The following is a 25,951-nucleotide window of genomic DNA, read 5'->3' on the forward strand; positions in this document are numbered from 1 at the left end:
CTGTGGTGTGGCAGACCAATGCTCAGGAGTGCTGGGGGGTCAGCTGGAGGTAGCAATTAAAGCAGTGGTAGGAGGGAAGTGTTTGAAATGGGCTTGGAAGTTATTTTGGTTTTGGCGGCAACACAGGGAATCTCGAGGAGGAGCTGGGGTTGGTTCCAGGTGGAAACACAGCCCAGCAGGAGAGTGCCAGAGTGATGAAAGGGCTCACGCTGGGTTAGTTGTGCCTGATCTGTAACATCCAGCACTGAGGAACCCCACTGCGTGCAAGTGTTTCCTACACACAAACCTCCAAACCAGCACATGCATTGGTCCAGTCCCAAAGATAAGCTGCGAGCACAAGTGCCGTGCGCGTGTAGCTTTTCCAGCCAGCTCCCTCAAGTCGGGCTTACAAAGCTGCCTCTGTTAGGTGGTCACAGTTCTCACCTGAAGGCCCTCATCTCTGCCTGGAAGTGGTTAGCGCTCACTAAAATGAGACCTGCTCAGGCTGCTTATTTTTAGCTGTGTGTTCATTGAGGCCACGCGGACGGGTTTGTAGTAACTGTGCCGGGCTCCCGCGGAGGCGGAGACACAGAAAGGGTTTTAACCGGGCAGGTTCGTAAGTGGCGTCCTGGGCCTGACACCTCTGTCACAAGGTGCAGCAGAGCGGGGCAGAGCCGGGCAGGGAGCGCGGCGGGAAGCGGCTTTCCCGAGGGAGCTCCTCACCCCGCAGCTGGTGAGCGGGCACCGAGCGGAGGAGCGAGCGCGCGGACACGACCCAGCTTGAGCCGCGCTGCGCAGCGCCGGGTGGCGCGCGTGCGTGAGCATGACGTCAGGGAGGCCCGCGTGACGCCATCGACGGGCGCCGGCAGCAGAGCGGCGTGAGGCGGGAGCGCGCGGCATGGCGGCGGCGGCGGCGGCGGCGGTGGCGCGGCGGGGGCGGTGCCTGGCGGCGCTGCTGAGGGCCGGGGCCGGGCCGCGGGCGGCCGTAGGTGAGCAGGGTCCGCCCCGCCGCGCGTCACCCGCCGCCACCGAGTCCCGGCGGGCTGGCAGGGGGTGTGCGGTGGGGGCGGGCGGCGTGAGAGACCCTTCGCCTCCCCGGGGCTGCCCTCGCTGCCGTATGCGCCGGTCGCGTCTTTCGGGGGCGGACCCAGGCCCGCGTGTGCACAAGCAGCGCTGCCTCCGGCCGGGCGAACCACGGGCCAGCGGCTCCACAGGCCTCCCGTGCTCTCCACCACCGGCAACCGTGAAGGCCCAGCCCTCACGGGGGGGGGGGGGGGGGGGGGGAGAGGCTTCGCGCGGGCTCGCGTAGGGCACACGGCGTGCTTGGGGTCACCTGCTGGCTCCCATAGGATGTGCAGCCTGTCCAGGTTCATGTAGGATGAAGAACGTGTCCGTGTTCCCATGTTGCTTCATACAGTGTGTGAAACATGTCCAGGCCGTATGGCACATCCAGGTTCATGTCCTGGCTCATACACGGTGTACAGTGTGTCCGAGTTCATCTCCTAGATACATGATATGCTATGTACAATTGCTGGCCTATGGGGCATATAGTGTGTTCAGGTAATACAACATGACCAGATTCATCTGTTGGCTCATATGTGGGTTCATATCCTGGCCTTTATAGGCTGTGTAGCATCCAGGTCGTGTAGCATCCAGGTCATGTAGCGTTGGACATGCTTCATGGACATGCTTCATCTCTTGGCTCATACAGCATGTATAGTGTGTCCAGGTTCATGTCATGGCTAATGTAGGGTGTATAGCGTGTGCAGCACGGAAGGCAGCAGAGAAGGCAGCAGGGTTGCTGTTCTTTGACTGTTCCAGTTCCAGGGAACCATACACATGAGCCTGAGGGTTTGTTTTCCCCAGAGGTGTGCTCAGGATTCCACCCAAGGCGGCTGGCAGGATTGAGGGCTGAGACGGTGGGAACTCTGAGGTCCTGATGATGGGGTGCCCTGTCCCATCTACGTTACAGTGTGCCGGTCTGGAAGTGCACTTGTGAGCTATCATCAGGGGTGTGCTGACAGTTCCTGCGTGTCTTCTGCTCAGTATCTGCCAGGCTTATCTGTCGCCTGGCTCCTGATGGATGGGTCTGTAAGTTGTCAGTGTGGCCTGTGGTTTCCCTGTGGGTTATGAAGAGAAAAATGTGACAGAGGAAACTGTGTGACAAAGATGGTCGATATCAGGGTCAGACTGTTAGATTTATTGTGCCACTGAGTGCTGCTTCAGTGTTTTCACAATTCAGTTCTTCCACCACAGAAATCCCCGGTGGTTTGTTAGTGCCTGTGTCTGAGAGGGAAGCCACATTTCTCTGTTGGGTCAGAGAGACTCCAGCACAGCCAGAGGTTTATTCCTTAACCTGCCATTCAGATCCTTCACAGAAAAAATAGTCAGCAGAAGCTGTGTGGGGTGAAAATAAAGAGGGAGGCACAGGAGGTGGTGTCCTTCCACCTGGTTGCAGGCAGAGATCCCTGGCTTCAGGGGCAGCTGGTCCTTCCCTCCAGCCACACAAAGTTGGCATAATTTTCTCTTGCCTCTCACTTGCTGAAGGCTGAAACTGGTGTAGTTTTTGAGAGGTGTTTTGGGTTGAGTGCATCAGGCAGGAGCTCTCTTCTCCCCAGCTTCACGAAGAATCTGATGCCCAGCTCAGAAGCCTCTTCTTCTGATGAGATCTGGCCTGGAAGCATCTTATACCTCGTGCTCTTCTTTGCAAGAGCATCCTCAGGCTTGCAAATGCACAGCAACCATGTTATGGTAATTTCTGCTGACCAAAATTCTCCTCTTTGTCTTGAGCTGGTTATTCTTTGTGCTCAATTCCCCACCCTAAATTTCTAACTGGCATTGGACTTGGCTCACAGCAGTCCTTTTCCCAGAAGCGCTGTGTTTCCTGAGGGGATCGGGAATCACTGAGGCATCTGGCACTGAAAGGAGCCCCCGAGCCCGAGGGTCCTTCACTTTTCTATGGTGTGGTCCCTACATGCAAAGGGGAACTGCCCTGTGGTCATACACACAGGATCACTTGGGAGCCACCGAGAACTGGAAGTTGGAGAGTAATGTGGGTATCTGCCATCTTCTATGGTGCAGGTGGGGCAGTGATGCAAACAGGAAGGTATGTGGTAAAGCTTAGCAGTTGATTAACTCGATACAAAAAGACCCGATTTGCCCCAGCACATCACAGCACTCATCCAGAGCCATTCCTTCTTTGTCTCTTGGTTTTAGGCATTTGTTTCTTGTTCTGGGTGTCACTTTTCCTGTTAACTCAGCAGATGCAACTTCTGTGTGCTGATAATTGTGGGTTTATATCCAAAACTGCCTGGAGCCTTTCCCTGCTGGCCAGGCAAGGGCTCTGGAGGAGTCAAACAGTCTGAAGACGCTGCAGCTTGCGTTTAATGAGCCTTGTCTCTACCTGGCACAGGATGGGCTGTTAGTTAAGGATGACAAGACCAAACATCACACAAATCCACAAGTAACTTCTGAACTGATGGGTGGTGCTTTATTACTGTGCTTTAGAGGTCGGGGGACAAAAAAAAAACATGAATATATCAAAAATTATAAATAGCTGTGGTTTCTAGAGTTAGGCAGTGGTTATGGGCTACAGGGGTGACCTGTGTGTTGGCTCCAGATCTTCTCTGCCTGGAGATCTGATGGTAGTTAAGGTTAGCACGGAGCTGCTCCTGGCCTGTTTCTCTTGGATCTTGGAGTCAGGGAGGGAGCAAAATTCCCTCTTCTGTTTCTGCTGGATGGAAAATGTGTATGTGCGTACATACATGTGCAGATTTTTCAGAGTAACCTACACTGAGCATAAAATGAGCATAAATATGTAAACCCTGTGTAAATACGTAAATAAATGTGTGATCCCTGGGCTGACTCAGGCTGACTCAGCCCTCTCCGGTGCTGGATGGGCTGGATGGCCACACGGTGAGCTCTCTGCTGCTCTCCATTCCAGTCTACCAGGCTGTTTTCCTTGTTGCTTTCTCAGATGAGCCCAACAAAGGCAGTCGAATGAAAGATAAAAAACTTGTCCTGTGATAATGCGGCAGAACTGTTTGTGACGCAGGGAGCGAGCAGTTATGTGTGTAGGAGGTGTTCAGATGCATTAGGAACTATTTGTGGGCTCTTTTCTTTAAGGGCAGAATGACTGGGGTGTAATTCAAGCTTCTGGCTGGAAAAGTGGATCTTGAATCAAAGCTTTCTGTGAGGAGGAGGAAGAATGAGGACTGACAACCTCCTCGATCAGCTCTTCAGGATGAGGTGTAGGAGCCAAAAGTACTGCTAAAGCTCAGGGGTTTGTGTTCATCTGAGCTGGAGGAAGAGCCCAGACTGATGATCTGGAGCAGCAAGACCTGTTCTCGATGACTGTATTGGCTGTAGAACCTGCTGAGGTGGGCAGGAGGTTTGCATAGCACTTGTGAAGGGAGCCTGAGACCTCCCAGGATGAGCCAGAGGATGAAGAGTGGTGTTGGTGAAAGGGCTGGGATGCAGAGTTGACTGCAGGGCTGCGACAAGGTGGAGGAAGGCTCAGAAGGGCACTGAGCTCTCCTGGTATGTCAGCTGGACTGGAGGGCTGGGGACAGACACAGAAGCTGTTTCCAGGGAGGTCACAGTGCATGGGGGGACTGTGGCCATACTAATGGTTCTCAGTTCAGTCTTTGAGTGAGTTTGTACCCATTCATCTAAAGGAAGGACATCTTGGAAACGCACCTCTTGCAGGCCTGCTGTGTAGGGTTTGCCTCCTTTCCTTGCTTTATGGAACAGCATGTAAGCACAGAGTGAGGTGTAAGAAAAGCGTGGACTTCTCACTCCTTCCAGACAGTTGCTGCTTATCCAGGTTCTCCCTGCTCGGACAAGACCATCCTGGTTGCTTTATGTTCATCGTAGGGCTGGGGAAGGCAAATCGCTTCCCACCTCAGTACAGCTGCATATTTAGATCCTCCAAGCTCTTTCTCTGGCACAGGCCATTCTCACTACAATGCAGAAATCACACCAAGAACCTGGCTTTGGACAGAGCTCTGTAGTGCTGCAAACAGTCTTCCGGTGGATAGGTTTGGCTTTGTTTAATCTCCCAACAGAGGAGGCATCTCCTGGAGGTGCAGGCTGCCTTGCACTGAGGTTTTATGTTTCCACTGGCAGTAATGTGAGAGTTGAAGTGTTCCCTGTTGTCTTCAGCTTGGCCAGGTAACAGCAATAAAAGCTGCAGACTGCCTCTTCCTCACTGGTTAATTTGTTGTGAGAGCTGCTAATGGTCATCTTCTGGCTAGAATTTTAATTCAGAAGAGACAATCTAAAGCAGCACTTTGCCCTTCTTACGCAGCAAGTGCAATGCCAGAGGGAAATGGTGCCTGTTCCACTGGGAGGGAGCTTCAGTCTTGATCAGGCACTGCAACTCCCCATGGGATTGCTTAAGTGGGACCTTTTAAGAGTGTTCCTGTTTGCTGCTGGTACTTGTGGTGTGTACTGACACATCTTCAATTGTGTCTTCTAGCAAAGGGAGCAGCAGGTCTCCAAAAACAAATAATCCATCATGGGAGCCTCTGGTACAACATTCCTGCCGCCAGCATTTCTGCTGTCCGGACGTACAGCACGCAGACAGCAGAGGAGAAGGAAGAAGAGCCCCTGCACAACATCATAAACAACACAGAGAACGTGAAAGGTGGGCAGAAACATAGCTGTCTTGTGGGAACACTCCTGGGGTGCAGGCAGACCAGGGACAAGGTCTTGGTGCCTCTGTGTCCTGACTGTGAGGGTTAGCTCTCTGCAGTAGTGTTTCTGCCTCAGGAGGAGGTGCAGGTATTGATCACTGCATCCTGGCTGCAGTCTGAATCTGTATTGCACCATCATCTCCCCAAAACTGGAATGTGAATCGGAACGGCCTTCACTGAGAATTGAGGCCATCAAGACTGCTGGAAGAAGTTGCATCTCTGGGCTTAGCCATGCAATTGATGGCCACACATATGCATAGAGGCTCCACAGGCACTAGAATTTGCCTAAAAAGAGACTTTTTGTCCCAGAAGCAGGCTGTGCTTGCCCAAGTCATTGCTGTAGATCATAGAGGTCTAATGAGAATCTTAGTGTCAACCTTTTAGTTAGAATTAATTGCTTTGCACCTCCAGGGAGAGGTGCATTAAAGCGAAGCCATTTGAGTTACTCAAGCACAGAAATAGCATCTTAACTCTGTGCTCCTGTGTTTTTTCTGACAGGTACTTTTGAGACTGCCAGGCTGGGTGGAACACAGTGGGGTTGATGCACTGCTCCTGCTGCTGTTCACACCCCAGCTTCGCCCCTGTCACTTGGGAATATAGATTCTTGCCAGCAAGGCATGGCAGTGGTGATGTGGGACTCATGGCTTTCCCCGTGTTGCTTCAGGGTTCTCTAATGCCTCTGGCAGGAGAAAATGCCATTTTTAAAAGACCAGAGGTGGTCTTTCAGCTGAGATGTTTTGTAGTGTTCTTCTTCCCAAAGAAAATTCTCTTTCTGGGCACAGCTACCCACCTGCAGACATGACTGTACATATGCGCGCCCTTGTCTGATCCAGAGAGATATTTGAGAATCTGCCTTTTTCTGCTTAAGGCTCTGAGTATTGTTTGGGCATGAGAAATGCCGCCTGGGTGTAGAAGCTCTTGGAGCAGAGCACGTACAGATGGTTCCATTGAAAACTGAGTCAAGGAAGAGTATGGAAGGCAGGCTAAAAACCATGGGAGGCATTTGAAAGGGTGACTGGAAGAGCCACACATTAGGAATAAGTGGAATCAGCTTTCACTTCTCATTCACTGATCGCTCTGCAGCCCAGATAGGGTGACCAATGCGCCAGTACCACAGGCTTTGGCTGTCTTGAGGTTTGTGTGCCAGGAGCTGAGGTTCAGAGGCAAATTGTCAGCTTGGTAAAGCATGCTGCCTCATAGGCAGCATGTTATCATCTTTGTTGTCATCTTCTTGGAGGCTGCAGCTACCTATGTCCCATCCTGCTTCAGGCTTTCATTCCTGGGAAGCTGAAGTAAGTGGTAAAACTGCAGTTTTGCCTTCCTGCCCAAGAGGACCCTGGCAAAATGCCTTGAAGGTCTCTTTGTGATTTTTTTCTAGGTGCAGCCTCTAAACATGAATTTCAGGCTGAAACGAAGAAACTGCTGGACATTGTTGCCCGTTCCTTGTACTCAGAAAAGGAGGTGAGGCACCCGCTAATTGCTGGTAGATTTTCTGTTGGGAAAGCCCTATCTCTGTCAAGGGGTACCTCCAAAACAGTGGAGCTGGGACAATACCTGTTCAGTTTCCCAGCGAGTCCTGGCTGTTGAATGACATTTTCTTAAGACACCTTGAAAATGTATTTTCAAAGCAATTTGTAGGTGTGGCTGGTGAGCCTCAGAGCCTCTGCACTTTGATATTGAGTTCAGACAAACTGTTCTCCTGGCAGATAATGGGAAATGCAGTTCTTTTGCTAGCGAGCTGGGAATTAGTTTGTGAGTAGACAATGATTTCCCAGGTCTCTGGAGTCCCATGCAGTGGACAAGGCCAGGCTGCAGGGTCAGGATGTGTCTCATCCCCAGGTATTTATCCGGGAGCTAATTTCCAATGGCAGCGATGCACTGGAGAAACTGCGTCATCGGCTGATGGCAGAAGGGAAGGCCTTGCCAGAGATGGAGATCCATCTGCAGACAGACAATGGAAAAGGAACCATCACTATCCAGGTACCTCCCTTTGGTAGCGGGAGAGTGTTACTCTCTGGGGCTCTCATCGCTAGCCTCTGTCCTGTGACAGATCAGTGGAAGCTGACTGGCAGCACAGTCCTGTGGGTTCCCAAGCCTGCCTGAAGTGTTGTCTGACAGAAGTGTTCTGTCCTCAGCTGGACCCTGGTTCATGAGGCTGTAACCTCAGAATCTGATGAGAAACCACTGATGTATCTGCTCCGCATTTGTCCCCATAGGAAAATTTGCCGCTCCTTCCTTCCCTATGAGGAACTACCAGTCCCTTTTTTCCCACTACCTTACCTGTGTACTTCCCAAGTTGTGTGTGCATTTCTCAGTGGTGGAAAAGTTGGGAGTCTGGTTTCATCCTGACCTTTGGGGAGGATTTCCTTCGCCTCCTTAAGTCTGAGGTGTTAACCTCCCATTGCTGATGTTTTATCTCCTGCTCCAGAACAGGTCAAGCCCAGCAGATGCTAAGGTTCTGCTCTAATGTACAGGTGGGGCTATATACATTGTGGCAGTACCATGGCACTTATCTGTCCTCCTTTCTGCAGCCCTGGTTTTGATTATTCCCTCTGGTGACAAAATGCTTAGCAGAATGGGGACAAGCAATGTCAGCATGCTCACCTGTGGGCCTCCATGTGGCAATTGAAAGTGGAGCTGGTCCTTCTCTCTGTACTTTGATTGCTCTTCTTCATGGCTGTTGTCCAGGGTGGAAGGCTGAAGTTCAGTTTTGGTGTTTTCTTGGCAAAGTTCTTAACGCAAAGAAGGCAAACTGGTAACTTTCCTTGTGGACCAGTATCACCCATGAGAGAGGTGCTGTGGAAAGTGGAAAACGAAGCAGAGAGCAGTGTGTGAGTGAAGGCTGACCACAGCAGGTCCAGGGGAGCCATGGCACAGGCAAAGCACACAGTGGTATTTTTCACGTGGGACAAAAGCACTGGCTGTTAGAGGCTGCATAGTTATTTTATACTGATGTTTCTCTGCAGAACAAGTTGCTGCGGTTGCCATGGGGAAGTTGGTGATCATCAGTGGGCAACACAGCCATCAACCCAGAGATTCTCAAACCTTAATGCAGAGCCTTTGCTATTCCTATCACACCTGACTATTGCATTTTCCTAACTGCTGTGTAACACCAATTCTTGAACCAAGCTCTTGCTTAGCCCCAGGCAGGGTGGCAGTCCTGCCTTGCACTTGTCCTTCCCTTTTGAGACCATATTGGCCTCTGACTCCATCCAGACATTCTTACAAGTCGTGCCCTGTGACTGTGGAAGCTGCCCCCTTCTTTGGCAATTTGTTTAGGGAGACCTGTTTGCTCACCTTGCAGATAGGGTGCATTTTGACATCAGAGCGAATTAGACATGTTAGGGATTGCTCTTTTTATAACCCCCTACCTGGCTGCCTGTGCATCTTTAATGTGATTAAGTAAGTCTTAACTAGGAAGCTTTTAACTGCAGCAGTTCTGCCATGAGAAGGGAGAGAGAACGGTGCTACTTCAATCTCTTTTAATAGGTTTCGTTCTCAGTGCCTAAAGCTCCTTACCTCCAGTGAAGGGTTTATTTATAACCTCTTTGAGAAATGTACTGCATATGATGATTACTTTGAACAAACCTCATTCAGAACATTTCCCTACCTTACAGGAATGCTATGTTGCTTTCTGTACCCAGTAGGACCCACCAAAACAGGTGCAGCAGGTCCCTCACATGTGATCTGTAGGAATGGTCACCCCAATTTGTTTTCTTTCTAAAAAAGCCCTGTGGTCTCACTCTCACTGCTAGGTACTTCTCCTCAGACCTTCATGCTACTCTTCACCTCTGGATCTTCTACATCTCTTCTCTCTCCTTCCAAGCCCTGTAGCATTTGTTTTTGTCTCACCAGTTGAGAAAAGGCAGATCTGTTACGTGTGATGATCTCCATTACAGGCATGTTCATTGCAGGGATTATTTAGCTCTAGTAAAGGACTATGTTCATCTCTTGTAAGTGACTGCGCTTCCGTTTACTTCTCTGCCAAGACTGAATTTCAGTCTCAAGCATAGCAACTCAGAAACTTAAAATAATGTCCTCATTCAGTGATGTTCTTCTTAAGCATTGCCAAGTGTTCTATCTGCTAAGGGGGAATGTTCACTGTCTAGTTCACTGGATTACACCACATCAGTTCCTTCACCAAAGTCCCATTGTTTTAGCAAATTCCACTGTGTCCTCCACCCCTTTGAAAACTGCCTCGTTCTGTTTCTAGGACAGCTCCATCTGGTAGCAGCCACAGCCTGCAAGGTCAGATCTCTTTGGAATATCCATTTGAAAATGTTAGGGGTGTGTTTTCAGTGAGGACAGATCTGCAGAGCTTTGCAGTTCTGCAGGCTGAGGCTTTCCAGACATGTTTTTTTGACCCTTTGAGGTGGGAACAGAGAACCCTTTAGAAACCCAAAACCTGTGACCACAGATCTCTCCTTCAACACCTGCACAAGGCTCCACTGGCTGGCTGGTGACAGGCATTTGGCTGTGATGGTGTCAGCGTTACTCTGCACAGCTCTGCCATACTGCTGTGTGGTTTTGAGCTCAGGCACTGGAGCCCTGCTCGTTGTTAATGCTCCATTTAGGGCTAGGGCAGTGGTAATAGTTTGGAGGAAATTGTTGGAAATGTTCCCAAAGCTCATAGCTGCTGCTGCTGCTGGGTGCGAGTGTGGCTGCTGTTTTGACACAGGTAAGGGGCATCATTGCTGCCAGAGCTTGGGCTGCTCAGTTCTCTTTGCTGGGCTTTCTTCTCACTGTTGCAGTCATCCAAAATCGGTGCCTGTGAAGCCACAAAATAACAAGTTTGCTGTATTTGGGAGGAGTTAAAATGACTGCAAACACCACTCCTCCCTGCAACTGCTCCCTGCATCACTGAGCAGATCTCTCCCGGAGTTATACAGAGTCTGCAACAAAGCTGCAATGGGGCTGTCCTGAGGCTCTGATGAGGAACTGGAATTCAGCGGTTCAATGCAGGTGCATCCACATGTCCACCGAAGCTTGGTGCAGGCAGGGAGCCAGTCCCCCTCCATGCTGGGTCATGTCCAGCTACCAGGCTGCAGTAGGGAGAGGGTTACGTCCTTCTTCTCTTTGAGCAGCACTGCAGTATCCCTCTGCTACTTGGGCCTGAGGAAGCTGTGGAGCAAGAGGTGGACAATAATGCAGGTGGAGATGGAGGGGTAAAGTTGCCTGTACTTCAACAAGCCTTAGGTGGAATTAAGCTTATGGAAATGTGCCACTGATTGCAGAGGAGCCATTAGAGCTTCCAGTTGTTGCATCATCTTTAACAAATAAGCCAGGGAACCAGAAATATAAATGTATCAAATAACCTGCAGCCTAGGAAAGAAAGTGCAGCATCTTTTCTTCCTCTTCATGCCAGAATAGGAGCATGTCACCTTTTAAAATGAGAAATTCAAAATGCATAGAAGGAAGTACTTTTCTGAACAGTGGGTATTTAGACCTGGGTTGGGGGAGGCTGAGTCTGTAGCAGTGCTCAGCATTGTTGAAAATCATGTTAACACAGGTATTGGAAGGAAAGAGACCCTCAGGCTTTCTGCTTTGGACAGCCTCCATGTACTAGGCCAAGAGTACTTTGTGTCTGTATGGTTCAGTCTTATTGTGGCTTTTCTTCCTGCTGGGTGTTGCTGCAGATGCCATATTGGTTCTAAACCAGAACACTGCTTCAGTGCAGCTACTGTCCTGGACTTGGGTAATGAGCAAAGATGTTACATTATTGAGGTTATTGCTTACCAGCTAAACTAAGAAATTTGTTGATTTAAACTAATTTGTTCTGTAATTATGCACAGTTGGTTTCTGCTTTACCAAAAAAGTATGGTAGGAAATCAAGAGCTGTGGACTGACTGATTTGATGAGACAGATAGCTGGGCTGAAGGTGTTCATTTACCACTTCATCAAGGAAGAGGGAGACCCTCAGGGCTGCAGAGCAAACATGGAGGATTTTACTGTGGGAGCCCTGAGGTACTGCATGCAGGACAGTTCTCTCGCCCCGCTGTTGTTACACAGAACAGCCTCTGTTTGCAATGTCCAACACTCACACCACAAAGGTTAGAACAAAATGCAGGGAAAGCACAAAGGTCCTCTACAGTTCAACAGCAGGCTTTGCATCTGTGAGGGCTTTACACACACAAAGGTGCTAAAAGCAATGTTCAGCTGCTGTCTCCTCAGGGTAAATATTACTTAGTTTAGAAGTGTAGTTCAATGAGTTTGGCTGTAGAGCTCTTCAGAAGATGGGGTGAAGGTCTGTGTCCTGTGGTGTTTCCTTGCAGAGGGACAGGGCAGTAGAGGGGATGGTTCAGGGGGAGGCTGTTTACTCTGCACCCTAAGAAGTCACAGAAGGGAAATTCAACCAGGTGAGTAGGTTGTTCTGCTCAGTAACAGAAGGGCTTCTGTAATTAACCTTCAGCTAATGAAGTGTCAGCGCGCTGAGCTCTGTTTCATGGTACGCAGTGGGTGGTTACTCCAAGGTGTGGAGAAGCATTTTTGCACTTTGAACATACCCATCACACCTTGTAATTTGTGAAGCCCCGTGTACCGTTTGCTTCGTGCTTGTATGAGTGACTCTACTGTGGCTGTTTGCAGCCTCATGAAACTTTCCACACACACTGAAGGCAGGGGGAGAAAGCGTTCGAGGGGGTTGTGTGATGGCACAGTGGTTCCTGGTGAAGACACCCAGAGCACAAGCAGCAGCATGCGTAGCAGGGAGCGGTGTGAGACGGGCAGTGGAAGTCCAGCCAGCTCCTTCTTTGGATTACATGGAGCTGCCAGCGCTCGCGTCGGCCCAGCCGGAGGCGGGCTGTTCGTGGCAGGTTCATTTGCCTCCCATGGGCCTGCTCTGCAGCGGCCGAGCTCTGCCGTCTCGCCGCCGCTTTATCCTCCGTTCCCCGGCGCAGCACCATCTGGTGAAGGGAGCGGAGAAGCGCAGCAGGAAAGCCGCAGGAAGCGCGTCCGCGGCCAGAGCGGTTTGAATCCTGAGGGCTTTTCCCTCGCAATCCGCCCAGGTGTTTTCCTGCAGTAGGAAATGTCTGCCCGGCCAGGAGCCACCTCAAAGGACTTTCCGGCTTCCGCGGCAGCGGCTCGGGCTGTTGGGCGAGCGGAGTGTTTGAGCCGTGCTCTCTTTCTTTGTTGCGATTCGCCCTCATCGAACTAGTCTGCAGGAACTGCCATTAAACATTTTGCAATAAGTTTGACAGGGCACTTATAATTTGATAGCCAAATAAATTCATGGGGTAGGGATATATATTTTTTTAACATACTGGAATTTGGAATGACATGCTGTGCTATAAATAGGACTGGATCAGAGGATTTAAGAGTTCTTTTCAGAGTCTGGCATGAACAAAACCTGAACCAGATGCTGAAAACTTTTCTTTCTGGCTTCTTCTTCTCTGGGGGAAGGGACCATGTCAGATTCCTGAGATTTTGCCATAGCCTGTTTGTTTTTCCTGGTTTTTCATTTCCTGCTGTTGAGATCTTACTGGGCATCATCCCTTTTCTCAGCCAAGTCAACTGACTGGCCTTAGTGTATTTAATCAAGGGAAAGGTGTTGCTGCACTGTGACTTGGGGGGCTGCAGAAAAATGTCTTACCCACATAGCACCTCACAAGTTCAGCAGTTTGATCCTTCAGTGGAGTTAAACACTGTATTACAAAACACGTACTGACATTACTTTGCTAATAAGCCCAGCAAATGCCCCACATGGGTGGTTAGAGGCATCTCACCTCTGAGCCATCTATCAGCAGTCAGCTCTGCCCTTGCTCATTTTGCTGACTCCTGCACACTGAATCCCACCCTGCATTAACAACACTGTGAGCATGTTGGCCATTCCGGGCGTGCAGGCTGCTGTCAGCTGCGGTAACTGTGCTCACCACTACTGGAGTAGAGCTGAACTTCTCATGTGGATAAGAATCACCTTTCACTTGCCTCATGTTCACTCTGCTGCTGCCTCACAGAGTGGCTCAGAGAACCTGTAAGACTAGCTTCTCCGATGTTTCTGTCAGGTAGAGAAGCTGCTGGGATTTGGGGAGGGGAGTTTCAGAAGTGGCATCCTGGGGGCGTTAGCCTGCCCTTTGCTGCTCTGCAAGATGTATATCGAGAAAGTCTGAAAATACATTGGACTACAAAGCGGGAAAGATTTTTGTTGGGATCCTGTGTGGTCATTTCTAGCTGGGGTTTGCTGTTAACCGTGTTGTCCTGGGATCATGCAAATATGTTGTGGGAACAGATGAAACTGCAGCCCAGTCTGAGGCTTGCTGCAGCCTTTTCTGGATGTGCTGCTGCAGGGCCTGCTGCCTGAGGGGCACATGCTAGCAGCAGAGATGTTTGTCTGCACACAGCAATGCAATCTGGATTAATAGTGGTGATGACAACAAACTGTGTGCCTTTGAAACCTGGACAGAGCACTGCGAGGTGTGGCTGGTGTTAGTCTGTCCCCATGGGCACTGCAGTACCCAGTGCTCAGGGACCTGGGCATTGACAGCTTCACACTCAAGTCTTGTGGACCTTAATGTGAGGGGAAGACAGAGTTGATGGAGATCAGTGAATGTGGTGCTTATAGACAAGGGTCTGCATTACTTCAGAGTTAAGGGACTTGCCGCTCTGCCACAGATTCTGGGTACAAGAGGATCGGGTCCCCATCTGCTTCTCGCAGCCTCCCCTTTGGACGTGTTCAGGAATGGAAACTCTCTCTGTACATACATGACAGCTGGCACAGGGAGGCTGTGACTGAGTTGAGATCTGTTCCCAGCACTGTCCTGTGCCTGTCTTAGCATGGGTTTGTCTTCTCTTGAGAAATGGCTTGAGTCTCTGAGCTTTCTGAAAAGCTCCCTTGGAGCTGCATGCCTTTTCAGTCCACTGTCCTGACCATGAACAGGCAGAGTTACAGCTGGAAGCCTCCTCTTGCCTTTTCTGCTCAGCTGGCTGGGAGAGAGTGGGAGTCAGAAGTTGTGTGGTTGCTGTTTGCTAAAGCAGTGCTTTTCTACTGATATTCTTGCTACAATTGCCATTTGTTTTCAGGACACAGGGATTGGGATGACCCAGGAGGAGCTGGTTTCTAACCTCGGTACCATTGCTCGATCAGGCTCAAAGGTAACTTGGGATGAGGCATCCCTTTCCCCCCGCCTTAGAAAAGTCTTTTCCAATTACAGCCACTTTTGTTCTCTCAGTAATTTCTCATTCCATTTTGTCCCTTGGCCCCTGACACAGCTGTGAAGTTACACCCCTCTTGGAAAGTGAAACCTACCTCTGGAGTCTTGTAGCTCTTAATGGTGTGTGCTGTGGTGCTCAAGCAGCACTAATGGGCACTGCGTGTAATCCTGCTGCACCTGGCTGCCCTCGCTCCCAAACACCTTCCTCCCTAGGCCATCATTATGGAGGGGCACATGTTCCCTCAGCATTCACCCACTGTCCAGGGGGCAGCAGCTGTGCCCCATAGATATACCTCATCTTGTTTTTCATCGCTGGATTCACTATTTTAAGGTTTCATGCTTCTGATTGACTGAGCCATCGCTTGTGCTCCTTTACTCCTAGTGGCAGTGCCCTAAGCAATGCTCCTGTTTTCCAGAGGTGCAGTCCCCTGTGAGAAAACCCTTTTCCTTAGGCACTGCCCTCAGAGCACTGAATGTGGAACTGTGGGATGAGGCTGGGCTGCTGGCCTGGGTACCTGACACAGGGCTGCATCAGGGCATGAGGAGCCCAGCCAGAGGCTGGATTGCAGCCTCCTGGTGGTACCTGACATCACAGGTGATTTATGTCTCCTTTGTTCTTCTAGGCTTTTCTAGATGCTTTGCAGAGCCAAGCTGAAGCCAGCAGTAAAATCATTGGCCAGTTTGGAGTGGGTTTCTACTCAGCCTTCATGGTGGCTGATAAAGTGGAGGTGTTCTCACAGTCTGCAGAGCCAGGGAGCCCAGGCTACCACTGGTCATCAGACGGGTAAGGCTACAGAATGGGATGGAAGCATGTCAGCACTGAGTCCAGGCCAGGCACAGACTGAAAGCTGTGCAAATCAAGATGGGGCTTGTGTTGTCTTTCATAACCACACTTACTGGTTTAGATCCTGCACAGATTATACATTGCAACAAAGTGCAGCCAGATGTGCTAGGGTGAAAACCACAAGGACAAACTTGCTTTGTTGGAGCAGGCATGTTGTGAACAAAGAGAGTACCTGCCTCTCCTGTTCCTTCCCTGCTGGCAGGCAATCATCTCAGCAGTGCCCCAGACTGGAGAGACATATTTAACCTCTTTGGCCTAGTCATCCCCTGGGTTTTTGCTCGAGGGCACCCATGGTAAGCAGGGTTTGTGCCATGCTGTGGCTCTGTAGGCACGTCTTCTGTGTGTCAGATCTGTGTGCTCATCTTTTGCTTTTTGCTTGAAGTTGCAAACATCAGTGATGACAAAGCTGTGGACTGCTGGACCATGTTGAAATTAAAGCTTCTGGGGTTTACAAGCTTTGCATTCAATTAAAATCTCCTAGGAATAAAGAATTTACTGTTATTTAAATTCTTGAAAAAGCATCTTGTAACTGAGACATCAGACTGTCTTGGCTGTAGTCAGGCTGCCATACACTGCAATCTGTACTGCTGTACGCTTTGAAGGCTTGCTTGTCTGTCATTGCTGCTGCTGGCTCTGCCCTGGGTCAGTGTGCTCACCAGTCTTTGATCCCCATATGGCATTCACTTAGCAGTAGGGTATGAGGGGTCATCCAGAAGGGCTGTCTTCAGCAGACTACAGCTGCTTTTCATTGTAACCAGTCACTGCATTCTCCAGTGGAGATACGAACAACAGCCCGCAAACATGTCAGAGCTGACAGGTGAGAAGGCAGGAGCCTAGGTGTTGCAGTCATTGTAGGAAATGTAGGAGAGGAGCTGAAGGCTAGGCTGAACCAACCTGAACTTTGTTTCATTTTCAGTAGAGGCTGCTGGTGTCTTTACAGAGAAACACCCAGTGTGCTGGGTGTGGAGTCTCTGTAGGAAAGACAGCGACATGTTCGGGGGGGCTTCTCAGGGGCACAGAGAACATTCAGGCATTCCCAACTTTCTGTCTTTTCTGCTTGACACTGAAGTATTGTGTGTGCTCTTAATTTAATAAAACATTTTAATGTCCTATCATGGGTGTATCTGAGGCACAAAATGACACAGGGTCTGTTTCTAATCCTAGTTCAGGAATGTTTGAGATTGCAGAAGCATCTGGTGTCAGAACTGGGACTAAGATTATTATTCATCTCAAAGAAGACTGCAAGGAGTTTGCAAATGAAGACCGAGTCAAGGGTGAGTGGAGGAGGCAAGTGCTGTTACACTGTTACCTGCTATGGGGCTGTGTGAAGGCTATTGGTGCCCCATGAGTGGGAGGGGCATTTACAGCATTTCTCCTCTCCTGCAACACCTTTCATCTGCTCTTACTGAGGAAATTCTTAACTCTGTGGTTTTCCTATATGCAGCTCTTCTGTGTCTTCTGTCTCCTTTCCAGAGGTGGTGACAAAATACAGCAACTTCATCAGCTTCCCACTGTACCTCAACGGGAGAAGAATTAACACACTGCAGGTGAGCAGGAGGGCTCTTGAGGTCACTTGTGGAGGTGAACCACTGTAATCCCCCACAGGAGACAGAAAACAGCATAGAGCTGCTGCTGTCCCTGGAGATCGGGAGGATTGTCCAGGATATCACAGACCCTGCAGTGATGAGTGAGTTAGAACAAAAGAAGACAATCTTACAATCATAGAATGGTTAAAGATGTTAAAGATCATCCAGTTCCACCCCCCCGCCACAGGCAGGGATACCTTCCACTAGACCAGGTTGCTCCAAGCCCCGTCCAACGTAGTCTTGAACACTGCCAGGGATGGAGCAGCCACAGCTTCTCCGGACAACCTGTGCCAGGGCCTCACCACCCTCAGTTTAAAGCCGTTCCCCCTTATCCTATCTCTACTTGCTCTTACAAAAAATCCAGCAGAAGTCATGCCTGGAACTGCTTATTTGCATTTGTTGGAGAGAATTCCTGTAGATTAGCAAAGCAGGTTTTATTTATAGTTATCTTCTGGATCTTCCCTTAATCAGAATTATTATTTCGGTGCTTTATAATACTTATTCTAACTGTTCCAGCCAGGTGACATGTTAGTGGTGTGGGGATTGCTCATATCACTGGTGTGCTGACACCTCTTGCTTCAGTTCTTTGTCCTTTAGCATGGGACAGCCAGTGCCAGTGAATGGTTGGCTTTCTAAGTGGCTCAGGTCACAGCCTGATCTTCTTCACAGCTCCTAGCTGAGCACTGCTTGATGCATTTTCTGCCCACTTGCAATTATATTGCAGCCAGCTCTATTTTAGTCAGTAAGTTCTTGGCCCAGTTGCAGGAGTCTGGCGAAATTAATTATCTTTAAAACAAGAAACTATGAATCATTTTCTTCCAGCTTCTCCTTTTCTGGTTGTTTAAAGCTTCCTTACCTAAGAGAGCAGGCAGAGAGCATGTGTGTGGGTTTTTTGGTTGCTGGAATGTGGCACTGAATGCATAAACTTTCAAGCCTGCACTTAAATTCATTATCATTTATCTAAGGTTCTGTAATTGCTGTTATCAGTCACTGATATTTATTTGGATTCCTGTGTAATAGTGTTTCTGTTCCAGAGACTTTATACCTGTTTCCCTCAAATTACAAAACTGGAAATAGACTTAGACAGCTGTTTGCACTTTCTACCTTGCAATCAACAGAACAGGCTCCCTAGAGAAGAGTAGTACTAGAGCAAGGGGTGCTTAATAGAGTCGTGTACTTTTATCTCCTTATCAGAAAGTCTCTTTTCCCTTGGGCTACAGCAACAGCTTTATTCTCATTATGCTCCTGTTTCAGGCCTTTGCATTACCCAAGATCTTATTCTTGTGTTTTTCCAGATATCATCATCAGTTCACTGTAAACAGAGCCCTAGTTAGTTACTTGCTGTGGATTTTCCTAGATAAGCTCTTGAATGCCTGCCATGTAGTGGACTATGTGGAGTTAGAGGCTTTTCTGGTGTAACTGTGATAACTGTAGCTACAAGTAAGCCTCTGGGGAAGCAGCACTTTACCTAACAACAGCTGCTGCAAAACACCTTAGTACCCAGTTGAGTCCATAATCCTACCTGTGCTCCTGCAAACCCTCCAGGACACTTGTGTGAGCTGGAAATGTGACGAAGCCACTCATGGAACAAGGCTTTGAGATAGAAGAAGCTTTAAGGAGCATGGCAGCATGGTAGGGGTACCAGGGCCCTGAATCCCTTGGATTCTGGTAGGTGGAGGGTGGGCTGGATGTTTGCATTGCCCTCAGTAATCGCTCTGTCATTAGGGCTTGAGTAGTAGTGAGTGACAGTGGCTGTAGTGGGCTTCACCTGGCTGGGGACATAAGATTCTTAGCTGATATCCAATGCCTGTTAAATGTGCAGAACCTCCCATGTCTTTGCTAGATGCTGGTCTTCTGCTGAGGTACTGAAAACTTTCATGTGATGTGAGCATGGGCTGAATGCTTCAGAAAGCCTTGGAGGGTTTAGAGCAGCAGCAAGGGGAAAGCATGGCCACTGGAAAGCACCTGATCTGGAGCTTATGACTTCAGTTCACATGTTAGCATGTAAAATGGTACTACTGGAGCACTCTGGCCCTGCAGCAAGGATGGACGAGTGGTTTACAAAGCATCTCCTGAACTGCTCCAAAACAAACCCATGGAAAACAGGCAATCTGGGAGTTGCTTCACAAGCACTTGGCTGACCTGGTGGTGGGATGATAGAACCATAGAATCAACTAGGTTAGAAAGGGCCTTTAAGATCATCAAGTCCAACCATTATCCCAGGACTCCCAAGTACACCAGTAAACCATGTCAATAGTGCTAGTGACCTCCATCAGGATGGCTGGCTGGTTGAAACAGACCCACTTAAACTTTCACTTTTCTTTTGTTTGCTGGTCAAACCTTGAGATGCTTGACCGGTGCTGCCAGTCAGCTGAGCTGTGGTAGCTGTCCAGGATGCTCTTAGCAGTACCAAGTGTGAGGCAGTGGGAGTTAGCCAAATCCCTTTTGTTTGGCTTAAACAAAGCTGCCTGATGTATGTTGCAGGGCCACCTCTATGGGAAGTGACCTGAGATCAGCTGGGGAGCAGTAATTTGTTAGTCTGTGATAATGTGCCTGAATCACAGTACATCTCACTGCCCTTGGGCTGTGCAGAGGAGTCTTTTTGAAAGATCATACTTTCTTGCTCCAGCATCCTGGAGGGAAAGTATAACTCTGAAAGAGCCTTACACTGTGAGGCCACGGGTCTTGAGAGCTGATGGGAACTCATGTCCCTGCTCCTCCACAGGCACTCTGGATGCTGGACTCCAAGGATATCGGTGAGTGGCAGCATGAGGAGTTCTACCACTTCATAGCGCAGGCTTATGACAAGCCCCGCTACATCCTGCACTACAAGACTGATGCTCCCCTCAACATCCGCAGCATCTTCTACGTGCCTGAGCAAGTATGTGCCCTTTTATCCAGGGAACAGGGGGACATCTGCCCAGTTCCTCTGAAGAGGAGAGAATAGGAGAGCTCCTCATGGACAGGAGGCAGATAAAGCTGCAGAATGACAAGGAGAAATATCCAGTGTGGCATCTATGCAGTGGACTGAGTGCCACAGGATGGTTGTGGGGATACTGAGCCATGACAGGAGCAGGGAGATGGCTCAGGTAGCTCCCTAGGGAAGACAGCCAAGATTTTGGCTCTCATTGGATTCAGCACTGGTAGGGAAGACCAGAGTATGACCTGGTCAACTGGTGCAGCCACAGAGATACTGCAGGGTAGTGTGCAGCTGGGCACCCTGCACAGTGTTGGTATTACCCTTTTGTCTCTTGCTGCTGCAGAAACCGTCCATGTTTGACATCAGCAGGGAACTGGGCTCCAGCGTTGCCCTCTACAGCCGCAAAATTCTCATCCAGACCAAAGCTGCAGACATCCTGCCTAAATGGCTGCGTTTTCTTAGAGGTGTGTGCTGGGACCAGACATAATGGGCTGTGGACCATAGCTTCCACAGGGAGTGAGGCGAGGGGCTGCCTTGCCTTCCTCCACCTGACATTCCTGCTTACCTCACTGTTCATGGGTTGCTCTCTGTTCCAGGTGTTGTGGACAGTGAGGATATACCCCTGAATCTCAGCAGGGAGCTGCTGCAGGAGAGTGCACTGATCAGGTAAGTAAGAGATCTTGTGGATTGCTGAGGCTCTTCCAGCTTCTTGCTGGTTGAGGAGGGGACACTATGGGATAGTTAGAGGCACTTGGAAAGACCAGCATGTAAACTGCAGCATTTTCATTCTTGAGAATTTCTGTAGTCTATGAAGTGAGTTGTTTCTCAGTCATGTTGGTCACATCTGGAGGTTTGGGTGTCCTGTGTCATACAATCTGCTGCCACCTGCTTGGGCCATGTGTCCTTAATGTCCTAGGCTGCCTTTCAGTATCTCTGGTCTATGGCAGTACCAGTGGATTTGCTATTTAAAGTGTCCAGTCTGCATCACCAAGTGGTTTGGAAAACAAAACCAAAGCTGTCAGTACTAGGAAGCTAGGCTGTACTTCAGTGTCACTATTATTTACGTGTAGATCTTCAAACAGCGCCTTGTGCCTCTTGTTCCCAGACTTCTTTCAAAGCTCTGCTGCACTCACACACACATTTGTTTAAAACTGAGTGCCAGCCAGCAGGGTTTTCATTTGGTGCCAAGGCCCAGCAAAGCTGACTGCCCACAGACCAGTGTCCTCTAAAAACCCCTGAGATCTGAAGTAAGTTTTTCCTTACTTTTTGTCCTTCAGGTCCCCTCTCAAACATCTGCCATTGCTGGAACTTGAAGGAAATATACAAGTAGGCTTTTGCTCCTTAACAGTGGTGGTGTTACCTTGTTAAGTTTGATGGCTAACTTTGTATTCTATGGCTAGGGAAACGCCTCTGTTTTCAATGTAGTCGGCAAATAAACCCAGTCACTTCACAGTCGATTTTCAGGCCTTCAGAAAGCATTCCTCCAAGCATAATCCTTCTATAGCTGCTTCCTTCCCATGTGTAAGGGTAGCTGTGGGAGTGAGGCAGATGCCCTGTGCATGGTTTGTTATGTACAACAGCATCACTGAGTCACGAGTTAGTGAAGATTTGACCTTCAGCAATACTTTTGTAGCATAGCTCTAGCTATCTCTCCAGCCCTGGAGCTGCTCTTGACTGAGATACAAAGAACAGATGTAGAGCCATGAGGGAGAGGAGACAGTGGACCCACAGTTTCTTCTTTATCGTCAAGTTTGCAAATGCATCTCTCAAACACTGCACAAGGAGAGAGATGTTCACCCAAAACCTCTTGGTCTGGCAGCTATCTTTAGAAAGAATTATTTCTGCTGCAGGAAGCTCCGAGATGTTTTGCAGAAGAAGTTGATCAAGTTCTTCATTGACCAGAGCAAGAAGGACCCTGAAAAATATGCCAAATTCTTTGAGGACTACGGAGTATTCATGAGAGAGGGGATTGTCACAATAGCAGAGCAGGATGTCAAGGTACCAGGAGTCCTGAAGCACTGCATCTGATGGGAAAGATTACTGGCTCCTACCATGACCTGGGATGAGGGGACTGCTACTTCTCTGTGAATCTTACACACCCGTAGCTTGTGTTCCTGGGTGTAACAAGACTTGCAGATTCTCTAGTGCCCAAACTCTCGCTCTTTCTGACAAGGTGCTGGTTCCCACTTAATTTGAGAGACTCTGTGGAGTCTCTTTACCCACACTGTGTTTTCAGCTCTCCCTGATGCAATATGAACTACAGCAGGCAATGAAGGAGGGCTTTCCACTACTACTGTCCTCTGCCTGGATTCATATTTCCAGGAGAGCTTGACCTACATCCTGTCTAGATCGCTTTTCTCCCTCCTTAATATCTGGAGCAGGAAAGGAGGGACTTGGAGTCCCCTAAGCCTTTTTACAGGGCTGCAAAGAGGCCTGCATGCTACAAATGGAATTCTTGGGCCTGGCAGTGGTCAAGTAGAGCTGTAGTTGCCTGCCCCCAGCTCACAGGAGCACATTTCTTCCAGGAGGACATAGCAAAGTTGCTACGTTATGAATCGTCATCCCTGCCTGCAGGCCAGCTCACCAGCCTGACTGACTATGCCTCCCGCATGAAGGCAGGGAGCAGGAACATCTACTACCTGTGTGCACCCAACCGGCACCTGGCTGAGCACTCCCCATACTTTGAGGCCATGAAGAAAAAGGACATGGAGGTGGGTGAGCAGTGTGCCAGTGAAACACCCTGAGTCACTGCATTTGTGGTCATGGCTCACCTGGGCCTCAGGGCTGAGCAGGGCACTGAGGCCTCTGACAGACCCCACTACTGCGGTGTCTTTTCCTGTGCTCCCTGTCCCCACTCAGACTGGATCCTGCAGCCTGAGGCCAGGAAAGAGCTGTCACGCACTGTGCAGGCTGTTAGTGCATCGGTCTAAACCTTCACTGAACCACAGAGCAGGAGCCCCAGAGCTGCTCTGCAGGGCTGGTAGTGGTATTACAAGTGCCCTCTGCAGGCAAGTGGCCCTTTCAGGATCAGAGGCAGCGCTGGTTCTCACCATGGGGCAGCAAGACTTGTTTGGCTGCAGACCTGCCACCCATGGCAACAAAGCCCTCCAAGGGTTCACTTTCATTCGGAGCCCTGAGTGATAGTCACCATGGGGTTGAACCTGCTAGTTTCCTTGTGATGTTCTCACTGTTTGGTGTGGAATTGCCTTAGGAAGGAGGAAATGGTGTTATTGTCCCAAGCAATGTATTGTCCCTTTTTTGGCACAGGTCCTGTTCTGCTATGAGCAATTTGATGAGCTGACACTCTTGCACCTTCGGGAGTTTGACAAGAAGAAGCTGATTTCGGTGGAGACAGATATTGTGGTTGATCACTATAAGGAAGAGAAGTTTGAAGAGAGCAGCCCAGGTATCATGATGCTCCCCTGCTGCAGACAGTCCTGCAGCCCTGTGCCAGCCAGTGAGGGTACACCTCCTCCAGTCCTCATGCAGCTCTTGAGCATGCAAGCAAGAGCATTCCTTTCATCCTGCCATTCTCATGCTCTGAGGCAACTTGAAGTGCTTTTAAATCCATTTCATCCCATATGAACAAAATTTAAGCAATTTGGTAATTTAAACAGATGGAGTGTTATAGGTGGAGTTTCCATGGTTCAAGTTTAACAACGTGCACACATCTGGTGCCCTGGCAGAGACAGGCAGGCACTGGGAGGGCATGAGCCTGCCCTCTCTGGGTATGGCAAGGTCATATACATAGGTGTGTGCCAAGTGGTGTTGCCTTCCCATTTCCACAAGAGAAAAGTAAATAGAGGTATGAAATGGACTGATCTTGGGGATAAAGCTCACTGTCCATTGGCACGCTATAGGCACATGCTCAGATGTGCCCTCTTTCCCCTGCCAGCTGCAGAACGTCTGACAGAGAAAGAGGCTGAGGATCTCATGGCCTGGATGAGAAATGCCTTAGGCTCTCGAGTCACTGGCGTTAAGGTAGGTATTCTGTGTGGCTAAGTGAGTACAGGAGATCCATGGAAGTCTAGGGGCATCTAGGGGGAAAAGACGGTGGTTAACTGGGGATGTGCTGCCATAGATTTTTCCTGAGATAAATCATTTATGTGCTTCATCTCTGTATATTGTATATAGTGATATATGTAAATGATATAGGTGCTGGCATTTGTCATTTGAATGGGCAGTGTGGCAGTGGAAGGACCACATCTTGCTGTAATGAGCAAAGCCCATTTTACTGCTTAAGGCTCAGGTTACCAGAACAGGTTTGTGACTTTCTTGGCTGAGGACTGGAAAGTCTTACTGGTAAGGAGTGCTTTGGGTACAGCTATGAGCTACTGCCTGTGCACCAGTGGGGCCATTTGGGCCTCCAGCTTTCCTGCTGGTTTAAGCAGCTCCTGTGGGGTGGGGATGAATCATGTGGAGGCTTGGTGTGGATCTGTGCTGGGGAGACTGCAAGTCCCTGAACCTCCCCCACATGCACTTTCCATCTCAGCACTGACGGCTGGTTTTGCCGCAGGTGACTACACGGCTGGACACCCACCCTGCCATGATCACTGTGCTCGAGATGGGGGCTGCCCGCCACTTTCTGCGTATGCAGCAGCTGGCCAAGACCCAAGAGGAACGTGCCCAGCTCCTGCAGCCCACCCTGGAGATCAACACCAGGTAAGGGGAATAGTACTGGTGCTAGGCATGGGACACAGCAGGCTGCCTGGGATGGAGGCAGAGGGGAGGCAATGTAAGTTTCCCAGTTAGCAGAGTTCTCCTTAAGTGCAGCATGTGCTAACAGGGCTTTAATATGTGAGCCTGCATGGCAAAGTTGACATGAGCCACCCACACAGGCTATGTCCAGCCCTCTGGGGTCCATGAGGATTTTAGAACAGGGTAGGAATGAAACAAGAAGCCTTAAGAGCAGGAGCAAGGAATCGTTGGAGCTATTTTGGCCTTTAGGTAGAACCTTTTTTGTCCCACCTTGTCTTAGCTGCTCATTCTGGAAATAGATTTCTCATTGTGTCCGAAAATACCAAGTTTCAGTGTTGCTCTCTCTCTTCCAGGCATGCTCTGATTAAGAAGCTTAACGAGCTGAAGGACAGTCAGCCTGATCTGGCCCAGCTGTTGCTTGATCAGGTGAGAGCCAGGCATTCTCCAGAAGCAGCACCATTCTCCCCAGAGCCACCTTGCAGATCATGTGTGGTGAAGCCCTTGTAGTGGACCAGAATCACATCTTCCCATGGTACCCCACTCTGGATATTGTTGGTATTTGTGGTCCATGTGTTTTCCTACCTGATGGCCTAGAAGATGTACTTGGTTTGGGCATGCAAATCCTGGAGAGTGACACTCACTCCCTCCCCAGCTCTCATGCAGCTTGCTCTTGCTCCTTATTTAATACTTTTTTCTCTTTTTCAGATTTATGAGAATGCCATGATAGCAGCAGGGCTGAATGAGGATCCCAGACCAATGGTGAACAAGCTGAATGAACTCCTCACCAGAATCCTGGACAAGAACTGAGCCACAGAAGACTGAAGGATGAACTCTGTGCCGATCTCTCTTCCTTCAAGTGCAGTCAACTCTGTCAACTATTGCAGCATCTGCTTGCAGGCCCTGTGCAGTAATGGGTTCACGGGGCAGAGGGCTGGGGAGAATGGAGGGGACTTCCAGCCCTCCCTGCACAGGGAGGAGCCAGTTGTAATTATTAGAGCATATGTCATCAACCTATGCAAAGAGTGATGGTCTTGGGAACAATATCCAGAGGCTACTGCTAAAACAATATACCCACATTTCTG

General features: G+C 49.5%; 1 protein-coding gene across 1 annotated transcript; it reads left to right on the plus strand.

The window, feature by feature from the left end:
• Positions 1 to 847: 847 nt before the first annotated feature.
• Positions 848 to 25,951, plus strand: TRAP1 (TNF receptor associated protein 1). Its single transcript, XM_062635654.1, has 18 exons — positions 848 to 968; positions 5,459 to 5,626; positions 7,054 to 7,136; positions 7,515 to 7,655; positions 14,691 to 14,762; positions 15,445 to 15,605; positions 16,830 to 16,939; positions 17,139 to 17,212; positions 19,977 to 20,132; positions 20,515 to 20,635; positions 20,768 to 20,837; positions 22,022 to 22,169; positions 22,697 to 22,882; positions 23,439 to 23,577; positions 24,067 to 24,152; positions 24,688 to 24,833; positions 25,223 to 25,295; positions 25,575 to 25,951. Exons 1-18 carry the CDS (start codon positions 878 to 880, stop codon positions 25,674 to 25,676), a joined length of 2,127 nt encoding a protein of 708 aa, XP_062491638.1. The 5' UTR covers positions 848 to 877; the 3' UTR covers positions 25,677 to 25,951.

Source organism: Pezoporus occidentalis, unplaced genomic scaffold, assembly GCF_034315485.1.
Source record: "Pezoporus occidentalis ecotype Australia unplaced genomic scaffold, CSIRO_AGI_Poc_V1 ctg113, whole genome shotgun sequence".
Taxonomy (NCBI): domain Eukaryota; kingdom Metazoa; phylum Chordata; class Aves; order Psittaciformes; family Psittacidae; genus Pezoporus; species Pezoporus occidentalis.